A 16,191-nucleotide genomic window follows, 5' to 3' on the forward strand; every position below is an offset into this window, starting at 1 on the left:
TTAAAATGGCTCTTCCCATGGACCGCAAATTAAATTTGTATACACAAATTAAACCTTGCCATAGAGGAATGTAGTGGCGGACAAAAAACAAGACAGGAAATTCCTTATGCATTCCAAAACCGAGTTACAGGTTTTGACGTATGGGGTATCAAAAGATTCAGTACTATTTCAGCTACAAATTAAACTTAATTTCCATTCACATATTTACATTTCAAAAATTTAGCATTGTAATCTTTTCCATAAATCAACTATCGTAAACATGTTATACGATGACGTCACATTTTCTATATGTGTGTGTACCTTAAAAGACATCAATCATCACAGCACACACCTTCACTCACTCACTCTATCTCTCTTTTTCACTATCTTTCTCTCTCTCACACATATGCACGCACACACACACACACACACGTCCATTTCATATAAAAACACATACATCTTTCACTTTCTTTCTCTGTTCTTCTCACTTTCTCTTCTTTCAATTTCTGCTCCCTTCAAATAATTTTTTACGGAATGAGCAGAAGAAACACAGAAAAGACGTAATCTCTCCAGAAACAAGTATAAAGCAAGGAAGATTGTAGAAAACCGAAGGCAGGAGTCTGAAGAGAGATGAGATTTTCTTAAGATCAGCAAATGCATGTTGCAGTACTTAATGCTGGATCATTAAATCAATGTTTTAATGATTAGGCAGAGGTCTAGTAGAACAGCTCTCAGAAACAGACTACGTACAAATTCATTCTTCACAACTCCTGAAGCTGTTTTCAGACATGATCCATCCCATTCTTATAAAAATGATAACTCTGTCCAAACTGGTGTGCTGAACACAAATTGCCATTTATGTAGAGCTTTAAAATTTTCAAGTGAAACAAATGGTAACAACAAACAAGATGAGGACAAATATCCGTCAAATGTAAATAATATACATAATTCCTCATCTCTTAAATATAGAACTGTATCATCTTTTGCTATTTAAGCAACCAGTAAAAGCAATACATTTTACAGTTTGAAAACGGCTACTTGAAGCTCGAAACTCGTATCGGAGTAACTCACTGTAAACATTATAATTAAGATTACAATAAAAATTATCCCCCCCCCCCCAAGCCATCTCTACTCATTTTTTCAAATATATATAATAGTGTACCATGAACTTTCTTTTTATTATTTTACTATATACATATCTCCAGCCATGCCCTCTCTGCTCAGCCATACTTCATCCTTACATCTCTTAAATCCTCTAGCTTTCCTAATGCCTATACATATCTAATATAATCCCCTTCTCCTGAGCCACTCCTACATCTCTCACCTTCGGTTACTACAGCCATCTAACCATCTCCCCACACATTCTAATGAAATGTTCCCCTTTATCACTTACCTGCCCAGTACAATCTTCTACATCACTTCATCTATATTCTTCCCCACTGTGCCTTGAAGGTATGTCTTGACATATATCCACTGCCATCACTCCCACTCTCCTCCAACTCTTGAGATATCTTTGCATCTCTTACACAGCACAACAGCTATCTTTTTCCCCTCTATTATTTTCTAACCTCTCATCAACAGGCACAAAGCCACCTCCCTCAATACTATACTCCACCCCCAGTCAGGGAGAGTTTGTCTTATCTTGCAACTTATTTGGTGACTTCACTGGGGCCATGAAAAAAGCACAGTAAAGTGGTTGACACTAGGAAGGACTTCCAACTGTAGAAACCATACCAAAACAGACAACAAAACTTGGCATAGCTCTCTGGCTCTCTTTAGCTCTTGTCAAACCATTCAGCCGATGCCAGTATAGGGAACAAACATTAAATGATGATGATAACAATGACACACACACAATGGGCTTCTATACATTTACCATGTGTTAAATTTACATAGAATGCATTGGTCAGCCTGAAGATATTGTGTAAGACACTTGTTCAAGTTTTCACATGGCGAGACGGAACCTAAAATCTCATGATCATAAAATGAACTTTGTTACTACATGTGTGTTTGTGCCCACACTGTAAAGTGGTTGGCATTTGAAAGGGCATCCAGCTGTAAAAATCATGCCAAAACTAACCTTGCTTGTGCTGGTGCCACATACAAAGCACTCAGTTAACTCTGCAGAGTGGTTGGTGTTAGAAAGGGCATCTAGCTGAATAACCCTGCCAAAAGAAACTCAGTGGCCTAGGGAAGTCTTCTACCTGGTTCGCTCCTGTCAAATTGTCCAACCCATGCCTGTATGGAAGACAGACATTAAACGATAATGATGATGATATCTGTGTTTGTGCCTCTATTAAACTAGGGGTAAACAAACTGAAATGACTGCTCTCTTTAAGCTAGATACTTAACTTCGTTTTGAATAAATTTAAAAGAATAAAATAACACAGCAACTATAATAAAAATTTATGTGTACGTGTCACTGCCCTCTCTCAAATATCCCCTCCCCACACACACACATTTAATCACGAGAGTTTTCCTCTTTCTTATTCTTTTCTGTCTAGCAATTTATGAGGTAACCTCACAAATGCTGGTGACATTGAAAAAACGTAGTCACTACACACTGTAAGGCGTTTGGCGCAGCTATGCAGCTTACATACATCTCAAAAGTTACATGGAAACAATCATTTTTGAAAAATTTATTTCTAGAAACAAAGTCTTAGTAAGTAGGAAGGCAGACAATTCACAAATCCTTTCAGGTATATGGCCCTGCTCAATCTGTAGAAAAGGTGTAGGTAGAAACTCTATAAGAAGCACCCAGTGTAAGCTTTGGACACACAAAAGGTGCAGCAACATCAGAGGGAGGTAAAGAGGGAAACTAGCTTTTGTATATGGAAGATGCACATGTGTGTGTGTGTGTGTGTGTGTGTGTGTGTGTGTGTGTGTGTGTGTGTGTGTGTGTGTGTCTGTGTCTGTGTTTGTCTGCGTGTGTGTACATGTATAAAAAGATATGTATGTGTGTGTGTATTATTCTTTTATTCTTTTACTTGTGTCATCCATGCAGCTGCAGTCATGCTGGAGCACCACCATGGTCTTTCTGATTTTCTCAGCCTGGGGCATTTCACATCACCCCTCCTGTATGTGCCTTTTGGTGTATAAGGGATTTTGATACCACTGCCCTCATCAGCACCTCATGTCAGGCTGTTGGTTCATCTGGTATTGTTAAGAGGAGGATGTCTAGTTCCCTTCTAAAATACAAAATTCTGTCAAAAACGTTAAGAGTAAACTCTGTTCTATGTGAATATTCTACCAGTATCTGAAGTTTCAAAGTATTTAGTTAAGAAAAATTAATTAAAAAATCTGGCCGTCAAATTCAAAAAATCCCTTTATTACTACATGTTTGTTTATGCCCACACTGTAAAGTGGTTGGCATTTGAAAGGGCATCCAGCTGTAAAAATCATGCCAAAACTAACCTTGCTTGTGCTGGTGCCACATACAAAGCACTCAGTTAACTCTGCAGAGTGGTTGGTGTTAGAAAGGGCATCTAGCTGAATAACCCTGCCAAAAGAAACTCAGTGGCCAAGGGAAGTCTTCTACCTGGCCCGCTCCTGTCAAATTGTCTAACTCATGCCTGTATGGAAGGCGGACATTAAACGATAATGATGATGATGATATCTGTGTTTGTGCCTCTATTAAACTAGGGGTAAACAAATTGAAATGACTGCTCTCTTTAAGCTAGATACTTAACTTCGTCTTGAATAAATTTAAAAGAATAAAATAACACAGCAACTATAATAAAAATTTATGTGCAGGTGTCACCTCCTCCTCTCTAATATCCCCCCCTATACACACACATTTAATCACGAGAGTTTTCCTCTTTCTTATTCTTTTCTGTCTAGCAATTTATGAGGTAACCTCACAAATGCTGGTCACAGTGACAGCAGTACGCATGGCTACTCTTAAATACAAAGACCCTCCCTGGTGAAGAATGTACCCCCTGGTGAAGAATAGACTAGCTGTTTGTGACTTTAGACTTGAGGCCAGAAGGATGCCCAAAAGCAGACCAATCTGGAAAAGAAGGACTTGGAAGCTTAAGAACCCTTTGCATGGTCAGAGATTTAAGGATATCCTTACCAAGAAATCTGATAATAAGGAGGAGGAGCTACAGTCCTGTGGCATAGAAGGCAGCTGGGAATTCCTGTGAGACAGTTTGAGGAGGAAATTTAGACATTTTTGTGTTTATATCAGTCATCATCATTTGATGTCTTCCATGCAGGCACGGGTTAGATTGTTTGACTACTTGAAGATTGTGCTGAGCTCCACTCTCAGCTTTTGTATAGATTCAATGGCTAGACACCCTATCTAATGCCAACTACTTTACAGAGTGTACTGGGTGCTGTTTTTGTGGCACAAGTACTAGTTAGGTCAGCACCTAACACATAACAGACAAAAACACACCCTTGACTAAATGGGATTGGGTGTTGGAGAGAGGGAGGGAGGTAGCTTTATGCCAGGTACTAAGAAGTTAAAGCATGATAGTAGGACAGGGACAGGTTTCTTGCTGTGGATAAGATACACGGTTAGCCTGCAAAGGTGGGTGAAAGTAGCTGGAAAGAAAGATACATGGTGATGAGGTATCAGGACTGTCAAGACAGAGAAAGATGAGTAGAAAAGAGAATAGACACAGAGGATCAAGAAGGGTGGGGATAGGGGGATAATTCGCAAAAGTGTTAGAAGAAACTGACAGATAGCTAGAGATGGAGGTAGTGGGGTATGTAGTGAATAGTTAAGAAAAGTAGAGGGTTCTCAATGGTGAATATGAGTTTCATAAGAAAGGTGAAAGAAAATAGAAGAAGCTAAGGCAAGAGAATGTCATAAGTGGTATTACAGAAAATGTGCAAAGTAGCAATATAATAAAACTGTAGATAGATGAGTAGAAAGATGACGTGGGTAAAGGAGGAATGTGCAAGAGAGAGAGAGAGAGAAAGAGAGAGATATGTACAGTGACAGGGATGGAGTTCAGAGGTATGTAGGGGTGAATATATTAATCGGTGGAAGTTGATGGCAGAGATAAGATGTTAAGAATGATAAAAATGAAAAATAAGATGAAACTAGCAACAAGCAGCTTACCTTTTGTCTTCATGGAAATGAACAGGCCAATATACTGAAGCTTCTTCAAACTGCTTTCTAGTATGAGGCGCTGAAACAGGAACTTGAACTACACAAGGTTTCCCAAGTAGACATGCCATTTCTGGTGCTGAATCCTTTCCGAACAAATCTTCCAGAGTCAAGTGGTTTTTAGTTACTTCTTCTGGTAATTGTGATTTGAGGCATATAATGGTTTGCAAAACTGAGCCTACATATAAAGACAAATATTTTATATAAACAAATTTAATATTGGTTTCAAATTTTGGCACAAGGCCAGCAATTTTGGGGAGGAGATAAGTTGATTACATTGACCTCAATGTTCAACTGGTACTTATTTAAATTGACCCTAAAGGAATAAAAGGTAAAATCGACCCTGGAGGAATTTAAAATGCTGCTAAGCATTTTGCCCAGTGTGCTAATGATTCTGCCAGCTGTCACCTTAAACAAATTTAATATTAACGATAACTTACAAAAATTTAAAATAAATAATTCAAAAAAGAAGATATACAGATCCAATTCATTTTATTCATTAATTTAGCAAATGATAAAGAGAAACATCATTTTATTGTATATCTGTTTTCCTTGGACAGGACAGTTCATTGTAGGGTGTTTATTTTCATTGTGAGCTACTGCCCTCCCAGATATGCTACAGGACATCTTGTCGGTATGTTTTATTTTGGTTTACCCTATATTTGGATGCCCTTCTATCACTAACCACTTTACAGAGTGCACTGAGTGCATTTTATTGTGGCACCAGCACTAAAACAAGACTAACTGGCTTTCTCTACCTCATGCTTTCTCTGTTCATTCACTAATCACTTTGCCAAACATATATTTTATTCAGTTAATTCCTTTCAATACAGCTTCTAACTATGAAACTGAATATTTACTACTCATGGATTTTCTGCTGGGCTGTCACACAGTGGTTTGGCTCACTGCACAGCACCTTGGGCAAGTGTCTTCTACTATAGTCCTGGGCTGAGCAAAGTCTTGTGAGTGGATTTGATAGGCAAAACTGAAAGCTGTATGTATGTGTATGTGATTTTTATTTGAGTTTTAATCAAGTTGTTAAGAGAGTAGAAGACAGTCACTAACAAAGTGACAAGACTTTTGGAGTTACGAGAGTTCCTGGTGTTTGTAAGTATGCAGTTGAATTAGTGTGTTGGTTGAACTGTCAGTGCATACACCCAAGTGTGTGCATCTATTCACATAAGAATGGAAAATTTTCAGATGGAAAATCTTTAGAATGGCTAACAAATCTTCACTGTGCCACTAATAGATTGGATTTGGAGAATCTGTGTCAGTTTCTTTTGTTGTTTCTCTGTGAAAACAAGTATTTCTAGGTTTTTGTGCAAATTTGTTGGTACATAACCTAATGTACCTATGATGATAGGTACAAATGAGATGTATGTATATATTTCTGTATGTATGCATGCATGTGTATGTGTTTGTGTGTATCCTTATCTGGACATCATGTGATGGTTGTCAAAAAGCATCACTGTCATACAAACAAGATTGTTAATTTTCAGTCTTGCATGAAAAACATGTCTGGCCATAGGGAAATATTACCTTGCTTGGAAACAGGTGAGTGTTTGTGACAGGAAGGGCATCCAGAAATAGAAAATCTATCTCCTATCTCAACAAATTCTATCTGTACCATGCAAGTGTTGAAAAGTGAACGTTAAACAGTGATTATAATGAACCAGTTTTATAAATAGTAACGAAAGTAATAAATCTCAAAAAAAAAAAAAAACCCAAAAACATACAAATAATACTGAAAATAAACTAATCTTTACCTTCTTGCGTTTTACAGCATTTTACTCTCTTAAGGTGTTGAAGACCATCAAATGGATGGGAAGACTGAAGTATTCTGCAGAAAGAAGAGAACATACTTATTTCATTTTGGTACAGTTGATTTTAACAAGTTATAAATCGTATCTTAGACCTGTCAAAATGGGATGCCAGACCATCATAAGGTTAACTCCCAGCTGTTACTGGTACTCATTTTCAGCTGAGAGAATTGAAGTAATATAAAATGAAGTGTTTTACTCAAGAACACAATGGACTACCTGGTCTAGAGATCAAAATCACATCCTTACAATTGTGAATCCACCACACTAACCTTTAGGTTATGTGCCTTCACTAGTAAAAAAAAAACTATTATCATTATCATCATTGTTTAACGTCCACCTTCCATGCTGGCATGGGTTGGATGATTTGACAGTAGTTGGCCAGACAGGAGCCTGCACCAGACTTGTGTGTGTTTTGGTCCAGTTTTTACAACTGCATGCCCTCCCTAACACCAACTACCCAGCAGAGTGGACAACTAACAAAACTATACATGACTAAAAAGTACAACCAGTCATAAGTTGCATGTGAGTATGGTTTGGTAACATGTACCATGCTTTTGTTAATTGTTTTAGGTGTTAATGTAGTCTCAAGCTAACATACACATTTTCTTGGGTTCTTCACCCAGCAGAACATCCACGATGTGATAGCTGAAGGGAGGGCTACACTAGCTGGTACTCATTACAGCTGAGTAGACTGGAGTGATGTGAAAAAAAAGTGCTTTGCTCAAGGACACAATGCACTGCTCAGGTCAGGAATTGAACCCATGTTGCTATGACCAGGAGGCTAAAACCCTATCCATTAGGCCATGTACCTTTACTCAGATGACTAAAATGAAATATAAATAATACTTTTAATTTTTCTCATTGTTGAAGCTCTCTAAAATTTCCACCTTAGCTAGAGTGACCTACAGAGATTCACGCTGAATAGCAACCATGTAAATTTCACCAGTTTGGGACTGAGAACTAGAAAAAAAGAGTACTGATCTATCTTTTATCCTGGTTAATCAAAACAATTTCAATTTACTTATCATGGAAAATTGGATTTAAATTTTCCTCTTAGAGTTCCATAAAAAATATTAATAAAAAGAAAAAAAATAATACTTAACTGTTGAATATAGCAAGTTTGTTTTTTGTCCAAAATCCTGCAGACAATGGCATCCACTGAAAAATGTGATTTTATTGAGTATTAAGAATGTTAACCATGTGAAAATGTAAAATTAATGTGACTCAAACCATCCTTTTCAGAAAGCTATATCAGAACTAGAGAAGTTTTAGGTATGGAAGCAAGGTCTAGAATTGAAGGGCCTTAGAATCAATCTAGCAAAAAGCAAAGTCTTAATAAGTAGGAAGGCAGATAAATCACAAACCCCTGCACGATCCGTAGAAAAGGTGTAGGTAGAAACTCTATGAGATGTACTCGGTGTAAGCTATGGACATGTAAGAGGTGCAGCAATATCAAAGGAAGGCTAACTGGGAAGATAGTTTTTGTGTGCAGCAAATGCTCAGGGGCAATAAACACTGAAAATGTGCAGAAAACAACTTCCGTCACATGCCAGGGAGAAAAACTAGAAGTAGTTGATAACTTCCGTTACCTAGGTGACCAAGTCAGTAGTGGGGGTGGATGCTCTGAAAGTGTAGCTGCTAGAATAAGAATAGCCTGAGCAAAGTTCAGAGAGCTCCTACCTCTGCTGGTGAAAAAAGGGCCACTCAGAGTGAAAGGTAGACTGTATGACGCATGTGTGCGAACAGCCATGCTCCATGGCAATGAAACATGGGCTGTGACTGCTGAGGACACGCATAAGCTTGCAAGAAATGAAGCTAGTATGCTCCGATGGATGTGTAATGTCAGTGTGCATACATGACAGAGTGTGAGCACCCTGAGAGAAAAGTTGGACATAAGAAGCATCAAATATGGTGTGCAAGAGAGACGTCTGCGCTGGCATGGTCATGTGTTATGTATGGATGAGGACAGCTGTGTGAAAAAGTGTAACACTCTAGCAGTAGAGGAAACCTATGGAAGAGGTAGGCCCAGGAAGACCTGGGATGAGGTGGTAAAGCACAACTTTCAAACATTGGGCCTCATGGAGACGATAGCAAGTGACTGAGAGCTTTGCAGATATGCTGTGCTTGAGAAGACCTGACAAGCCAAGTGAAACTAACCATGGCCTATACCAGTGCAGCATAACCAGCCCAATTAAGAGTACCCTTCAATTATTGGGCAATAAACTGTGCTTGCGAAGACCTGTTGAGTCAAGTGAAGTCATTGATTTGGCCAATGCCAGTACTGCCTGACTGGCAACCATGCCAGTTGGCACGTAAAAAGCACCATTTGAGTGTGGTTGGTGTTAGGAAGGGCATCTAGCAGTAGAAACTTTGCCAGATCAGACTGGGACTTGGTACAGCCTTCTGGCTTGCCAGTCCTCAGTCAAACCGTCCAACCCATGCCAGCATGGAAAGCGGAAGTTAAACGACTATGATGATGATGATGATGATGATATATATTAGAAAAATAAGAAAATACAGATAAATTAATTAATAACTATATTTATTAAATACAAAAATAGGCATAATCCCTGACTATATATATATATATATATATATATATATATATATATATATATACATAGAGAGAGAGAGAGAGAGAGAGAGAGAGAGAGAGTGAGTGAGAGAGGCGGGGGGGCATAGACGCAGCAATGTGGTTAAGAAGTTGCTTCACAATCAGATGGTTTCAGGTTTAGCCACACTACATGACAGCTTGGGTAAGTGTCTTCTACTTATAACTCGTGACTAACCAAAGAGTAATGAGTGGATTTGGTAGACGAAAAATGAGAGATCATCGAATATGTGCGTGTTACTGCCTTCTTGTAGAAGCATTGCGTGATAGTTACGTGATAGATTGTCATACAATCAATGTCCTTCGTATCTAATTTTTCATGAAAACTTGTTTGGACGTGGAGAAATATTAGCTGAAAATTGCAAAAAATTATGTCCGACTCATGCATACATGGAAAAGTGGACGTTAAAAAACGATGATGATGAAACACACACTAGAGTACTGGGGGGACGGTAGGGGCGGTACTTTGGGGTCTGCTACAGGCAATATGTGTTTTTTGTGGGGTTCGAAGGTGGCACACTAGCTACGTTAGTGGATACATACACAACTTTAAACAGAGTGGCTGCGCCTTGAAAGTTAGGACCACGCAGCATTTTGTTAGAAGAACACTAACACGGACGCAATGCTGGGGGGCATTTACCCCAGAGTAGTAACGACATAAATTCTTAACTAGTACACACATTCTTATTTCTCAGAAGAATAAAAAGCAAAGTTGATCTCCACGGCATTTAGACTCAGATTGAATAGCAATGTTGCTAAATACTATAAAGTATTTAGTCCGACCTTCAAACAACCCAGCAATCAATAATAGATACTAAAGCTGTACTGGATATGATTTTCTAGATTACTACTGAAGATGACAGGGATTTGAGTAAGTTTTCAATAGCAGCTGAGTTATCTCCCATGACTTAAATGCTTCCCGGCACTTATTTTATCAACTCTTTCAGGGTTGATAAAATAAGTGACAGTTAAGTACTCAGGATTCCACCAGTATACGAAGTTTCAAACTGTTTAGCTTTTAAAAAATTTAAAAATCTGTGAGCCAAATTGAACAGATCCATTAATCCTAATAAAGCGGTGAGCTGGCAGAATAGTTAACATGCCGGGCAAAAGACTTAGTGGCATTTCGTCCGTCTTTATGTTCTGAGTTCACTTTGCTTTTCATCCTTTCAGAGTCAATAAAAATAAGTACCAGTTGAAGACTGAGATCGATGTGATTGACTAAATTCCTTCCCCGAAATTGCTGGCCTTGTGTCAAAATTTGAAACCAATATAATCAATCCTAATATTCCACTACCCTGAAAACATGAGGTTTTATGCCTGTGAGAGAAATAGTATCATTTAGAGATAGAGACGGACGTACAGTGATCTTGACCTATGTAAACTTTGAGGATGGAAGCAATTAAATAAGTATTAATGCAGGGAAAACTGAGAAGTTTTGCCAAACAAGTAGACAGCTTTTGTGGATAAGACTGTGGTCTAACTGCATGCTGATCATGAAGTAGGGGGTTAGTAATGATGCACGATTTTTAAAACTTTATTTTAGTCATTTTACTTAACATTTTTATGCAATCTTAGATAACAGTCATGCTGAACCATGTTTAACTAATGATACAGAATAATTGATTTAATGTCTGTGATGAACAATAAATCAGGTGGAATTCTGCTTCAAGCAGTCCATATAACCCTCATAATAGTTTTTAGTTTTTGGAATTTTCAGAAAATTTTTGCGAATTTGTGATCTACACACAGGAATTCATACGATTATGCAAAAACAAAGCAAAAAAAAATGTGTGATTTAAGGGCTATGTAGGTGTTATTTTAAGCACATCTCACGACCACCTGACACCCTCGTTTGTTTTTCCATATCTTTCTCCTCAAAAACATATTTAATGGTCTATACCTGGGATTTAAGCAAAAAATTCGGACTGTCTGTATTTTAAACTCTGATTTAAAAAACAATTAATTTGAAAGATTAAAAAAACAATACTTTTGTTTCATAGTCGTACGAATTCTCGTGTGTGGAATACAAATTAGCAAATATTTTCTGAAAATTCCTCAAAATATGAGGTGATTAACGCAGAATTCCGCAAGATTCCGCAAGATTCCGCGCAGCGGGGCTTTACGTTTTTAAATTTCGGAATTGTACTTATCTACTAAATAATATGATCAGAGACGGGTGTCGAAACTAAAGGAATTACAACATGAAAGATACATATCAGCCATTCAAAAACACAAAAACTATGCAACTGTTAAACTGTGTCAGTGACGAGGTCGCAGATCGTGTGAGGAAATTTTGACACCAAGTAAGTGATTAAGTGAAGTTAACAGTTTTATTGTTGGTGAATAGCTAATACATGTCTTCCACGTTGTAATTACTACTTTTTTTTCTAATTTTGAGACAATTATTTCAGGTAATTATTTAAGAACTAGAAAAAAATATTTCAAAAGTCGGTGTCAGTAAAAATTAATCGATATAAAATTTGATAAGTCCAATTCTTATGAAGAAGCTAACGCTTCGGGTTCAAACTCTTCAACTCAGAGAGAGAGGGGGGAGGAGATTATTGTAGTCACCTATTTTGTCAGTGATTTATCTCCCTTACATCTAGTCTCTGTTTTGTCCCGGAACACACTGAATAAGCAGAATTAAAGATGCTTCAACTATGACATGATATTTTGGCTGCTTTGAGAGATACCTGGCTGATATTTTAATAGATCGAGCGACCACGTAGGGGTACCATTGCTGACTCGTCATTAGTTGTCAATGTTAATCAGCCCCTACATTATGCAGATAGCTACTAAAACGTTTGTGTGCGGTGTACAGATTTCGTCCTCCAGATATTTCCTGCTTTTTCATGGCTGAGAACTGCAAGTTGTTGCTTACTTAGGTCAGCCGTGATTGAGCAGTTATGAGACACACAGGTAGAACTATCTTTTTTTTTAGTTAAGGACCGAACAACACACTCACAAGCAGCGAGGAGTTGTATAAGGTACATGGTGTGGTCGGTGACAAATACTTTATCGTCTGATTGATGTTCAAATTATGGTTTTCTCGTTTGAGACGGGAAGGGCGTATTAAACTTTTTAAAAAAAGGGGGGGGGGGACTTGTTGGATAATATAGTACTATGCATTGATATATTCTGCCTAAACTAAAGATGGAAAGGTTACTGCTGTATTACATAATTTATAGAGAAATAGAATATCTTACGTACTGACACATAACGTCGTCAAAAAGGGACGATAGAATACGGAATTGACAACAGTGACACCAAAATTTCATAAAAGCCTATATAGAACTCCGTCATAATGTCACGGTCACAGGCACCTCTCCGAGTTCGGGTTCGGGAATATTAACCCGATTCTCTTTCGATGCGAGGCCGGCCGCTGCTACTACTGCGTTCGCTTTCGTGACGGATCCGGCGCCTTTCGTGGAAGCTTTCGCCCGCTTCTTAGGACCGACTGACCCGTGCTCGAGGAATGAGAACCCAGGTTCGAAATTTCCCCAAGAGGGTATATCAGCCGAAACGTTGTGTTAACAACAAACAAGATGAGGACGAATATCCGTCAAATGTAAATAATGTATATCAGAGAACAGAGAATAGGAATCTTGCTAGAACTGACAGTACCATGGGAAGAAAACATCGACAATGCAGAGAAACGAAAGGAGAAGAGATATGAAAAACTAATCGAAGAGTGCAGAGAACAGGGATGGACTGTCGAGTACTATCAAGGGAAGGTATGTCAGAAGAAAGTAATTCAACAACGCGGGTTGATGAACAGTAAGACGTGTGGCCAGAACCTCCTGGAAAATAACCATAGCGAGGGACATTCCACAGTTGGATTAGAACATTCACAAACAGTGAAAGAAGACATGCACCCAACACCAGAGCTGAAGACACCTCCGAAAGGAGGGGTCCCGCCACGTCAAAACGGTAGAGGAGTAGGGGCCTAAACCGGACGTGGTTCCTCCTGATGATGTCTTGAGCTAACTGGATCCTATAAGGGAGCTGTTGTGGTAGCAGACCACGAAACATGGTTGAAATTCCTTCCTTATCATCACCATTCAAAGTTTAGGTTAACTTCGTCACCCACTCTGTCTTTCTTTTTCTCTCCCTCTTCCCGCACAAAAATGAAACTATTTCGGCGCCGAAAATTGCAAAGGGAAAATGCATTAGTTTTTCAAGTCTATTCCGCAATCTGGGATTATTATATATATATTATATCCAGTGATTTTGAGAGGTAGGAAAAAATATTTTGTTTTAATATACTTTTACTTCGTTTCACACATACATGCAAAAACTCTAGCGTGTTTTTTTAGATGAGTTTATCGTTTGTTATCTCTCCACACACTTCGTTACCACTAACTTCTATAACCTCTGTATTTTCACTTATTCATTTCAAACTTCTTTGAATTTTCAATCCAATGTAATCCACAATTTCTCAGAAACATATTTCTGCAAAATGTTATCTAAAATTATGGGTAAAGAAAGAAATAACAAAAAATATTTGAAAATTGGGATTGGGGTGAAATTTCCGAGGAGTCCACTCCACCCCATCCCGTTTTACGGAAGCCAAAAAGGGTTTTGCAGCACCGGAATTCATTAAAAAAAAAAATTCCAATGATTCCGGGATATTTTTTTTTCCGAACAAAAATAAGGGGTTTTCAGCATTAGGAGGTCAGGGTACTTGATTCCACACGAAAAATTCGAGTTTTTTTTTTTTAATTTTATCTTAGTGAAAATCGTGCGGGTCAAAGGATCAAATAATACCGAAACGCACGCACGCACGCACACACACAGACAAGAGCAAGCGCGTGCGACACACACACAGAGAGGAACAAGCAGGTACGTACAACCCATTAGCTTTCTTCTCCTCCTATTTCGTCAACTGAAAGTTGACAAGACAAGGCACGTGCTTTTCACGGAAACAGCCGAATTGGAGTGTTTTGATTTTGTCGAGTCATATCGAAGGAATACCCATTAGGTATATGAAATAACGGGACGTCACTGTCGTTAGACCCCGGTTTCTATCGCAATTTATATTCATTTTTTAGAACAATTTACTTTCGCATTTTCACTACGGTAAACCGTGTGTTAACCTTATGTACAACACATCACCTCCAAAAGAGTTTATAAATATCTCGTAGATATTTATTCAGGCGGCGAGCTTGTAGAATCGTTAGCATGTCGGATAAAGTGCTTAGCGGTATTTCTTCTGGCCCTTTACGTTCTGAGTTCGAATATCGCTCAGGTCAACTTTGCTGTTCATCCCTTCGGAGTTGATAAATTAAAATAAATGCCTATCAAGTACTGGGGTCATTGTAATTGACTTGCCTCCTCCCCTCAAAAATCGCTGGCCTTGAACCTTGCAATGGACCAGGAAAATGTTATGATCTCAGTTACATAAACAACATGGGAACCGGGTAAGAGGCCTCACGAGTCCTAGAGCTTATTTACGTTGTGAAAGAGAGAAACTGAATTTTAACCACGTGGTTTATAGCTAAAGTCAAATTGCATCACTTCATAAATAACAAAGAATGGATATGAGGACGTTTCATAGTCGATTGATGTGTTCACTAAGGGTAAATATTATACAGGAAATCTGGATCGCTCCAAAGGAATTAATTTTCATTCAATAACATTATCAAAATCAACAGTAAACATCACTCACCAACTTCAACGAATTTATCGTAAACGTCATCCAGTACTGCTTCAATTAGCATTTTGATTTCATCTATTTTTTGTGATTTCAAACACTCATTCCAAAGATGGTGTATTTTAAAAATACTTTATAGAAAATATATTTACAGTGGTGTTGTATTTACATCGGCATGTGCGAACTGTGTTTGTAGGCAAACGTTTAGAGTAACCTCCCTTAGATTTCAACTCTCTAGAATACTGTGTTTACTGTTCCAAGTCAACCTTGTCTGTTGCTATATATTAATATAATTCCATTAACACCAGGAATGTATTACAGGAATATTAAATGGACTATGTATTAATTAATTGGTAATTCTTCGATATTGGTACGCGACGTCATTCACCCACTCATCATTCTTCCATGACAGATAAAGAGGCTAGGCTGAAGTAGAGGGTGAATGACGTCGTCTCCTCAAACCGGCGATCTCTAGACCAATACCGATGAATACCGACTGTTTTATCGACCCCTCCCCCCGAAGGTTGAAATGCCAAGTTGACCTCAGAACGTAAAATGTAAAGCTAAATATCTTTTTTCTGATGCTTTAACACTACCTAAATGTTCCCTGCTGCTGTTTATATCCTCCAACGTATAATAGAATCTCAAGTTATCGGTGCTTAGAAACACCTACTTTACGAAGATTTAATTATCGATTTCAATTAGATTTTTCTGTCAGCTAGAAAACAAAAGATGGTAGGCGGGTAAAAGACGACGCACAGAAGGACGGGTGATAAAGCTCACTTCAAATCTACATTTCTGTGTGTCCATTTTTCATTTGATACGTATTCCTTCTGTTCCACCAGTGGAAACACCTAATCACAGAATTGTAATGTAAGTGGCAGAGTATACCATAAACAGTTGTACCATTAGCACAATCCTCAAGCAGAGTCAGCGTGACAAGGCTGACCCCTTTGAATTACATTTGCAATCTCATGAGTTTTCATTCAGTTTGGGCCTATGG

At 38.3% G+C, this 16,191-nt stretch overlaps 2 protein-coding genes across 5 annotated transcripts in view; one reads left to right on the forward strand and one right to left on the reverse strand.

Moving 5' to 3' along the window:
• Positions 1–15,826, reverse strand: part of LOC106880273 (tRNA-specific adenosine-34 deaminase regulatory subunit adat3) — an 80,275-nt gene extending 64,449 nt beyond the window's left edge. For 3 of the 4 annotated variants that reach the window (XR_001410730.3, XM_089354461.1, XM_014930146.3), the window contains exons 1-4: positions 15,204–15,826; positions 8,025–8,079; positions 6,865–6,938; positions 5,051–5,276 (exon numbers count right to left, since the gene is read on the reverse strand). Coding sequence is in view for 2 of the 4 variants with exons in the window: in XM_089354461.1 (XP_089210587.1) it covers positions 5,051–5,276; positions 6,865–6,938; positions 8,025–8,079; positions 15,204–15,255 (407 nt within the window). In the remaining 2 variants the exon portion in view is untranslated. Of the gene's footprint in view, positions 1–5,050; positions 5,277–6,864; positions 6,939–8,024; positions 8,080–15,203 lie in introns of those variants that run through there. The other variant, XM_089354462.1, reaches the window with a different exon arrangement.
• The window catches only part of LOC106879176 (beta-keto L-gulonate decarboxylase), a 129,583-nt gene continuing 123,017 nt past the window's right edge, over positions 9,626–16,191 (forward strand). Inside the window, exon 1 of the mRNA XM_089354467.1 lies at positions 9,626–9,677. Within this exon, the coding sequence (XP_089210593.1) occupies positions 9,641–9,677 (37 nt within the window). The 5' untranslated portion in view covers positions 9,626–9,640. The remainder of the gene's footprint in view (positions 9,678–16,191) is intronic.

This window comes from Octopus bimaculoides, chromosome 6 (genome assembly GCF_046866305.1).
Source record: "Octopus bimaculoides isolate indiv1 chromosome 6, ASM4686630v1, whole genome shotgun sequence".
NCBI classification, from domain to species: domain Eukaryota; kingdom Metazoa; phylum Mollusca; class Cephalopoda; order Octopoda; family Octopodidae; genus Octopus; species Octopus bimaculoides.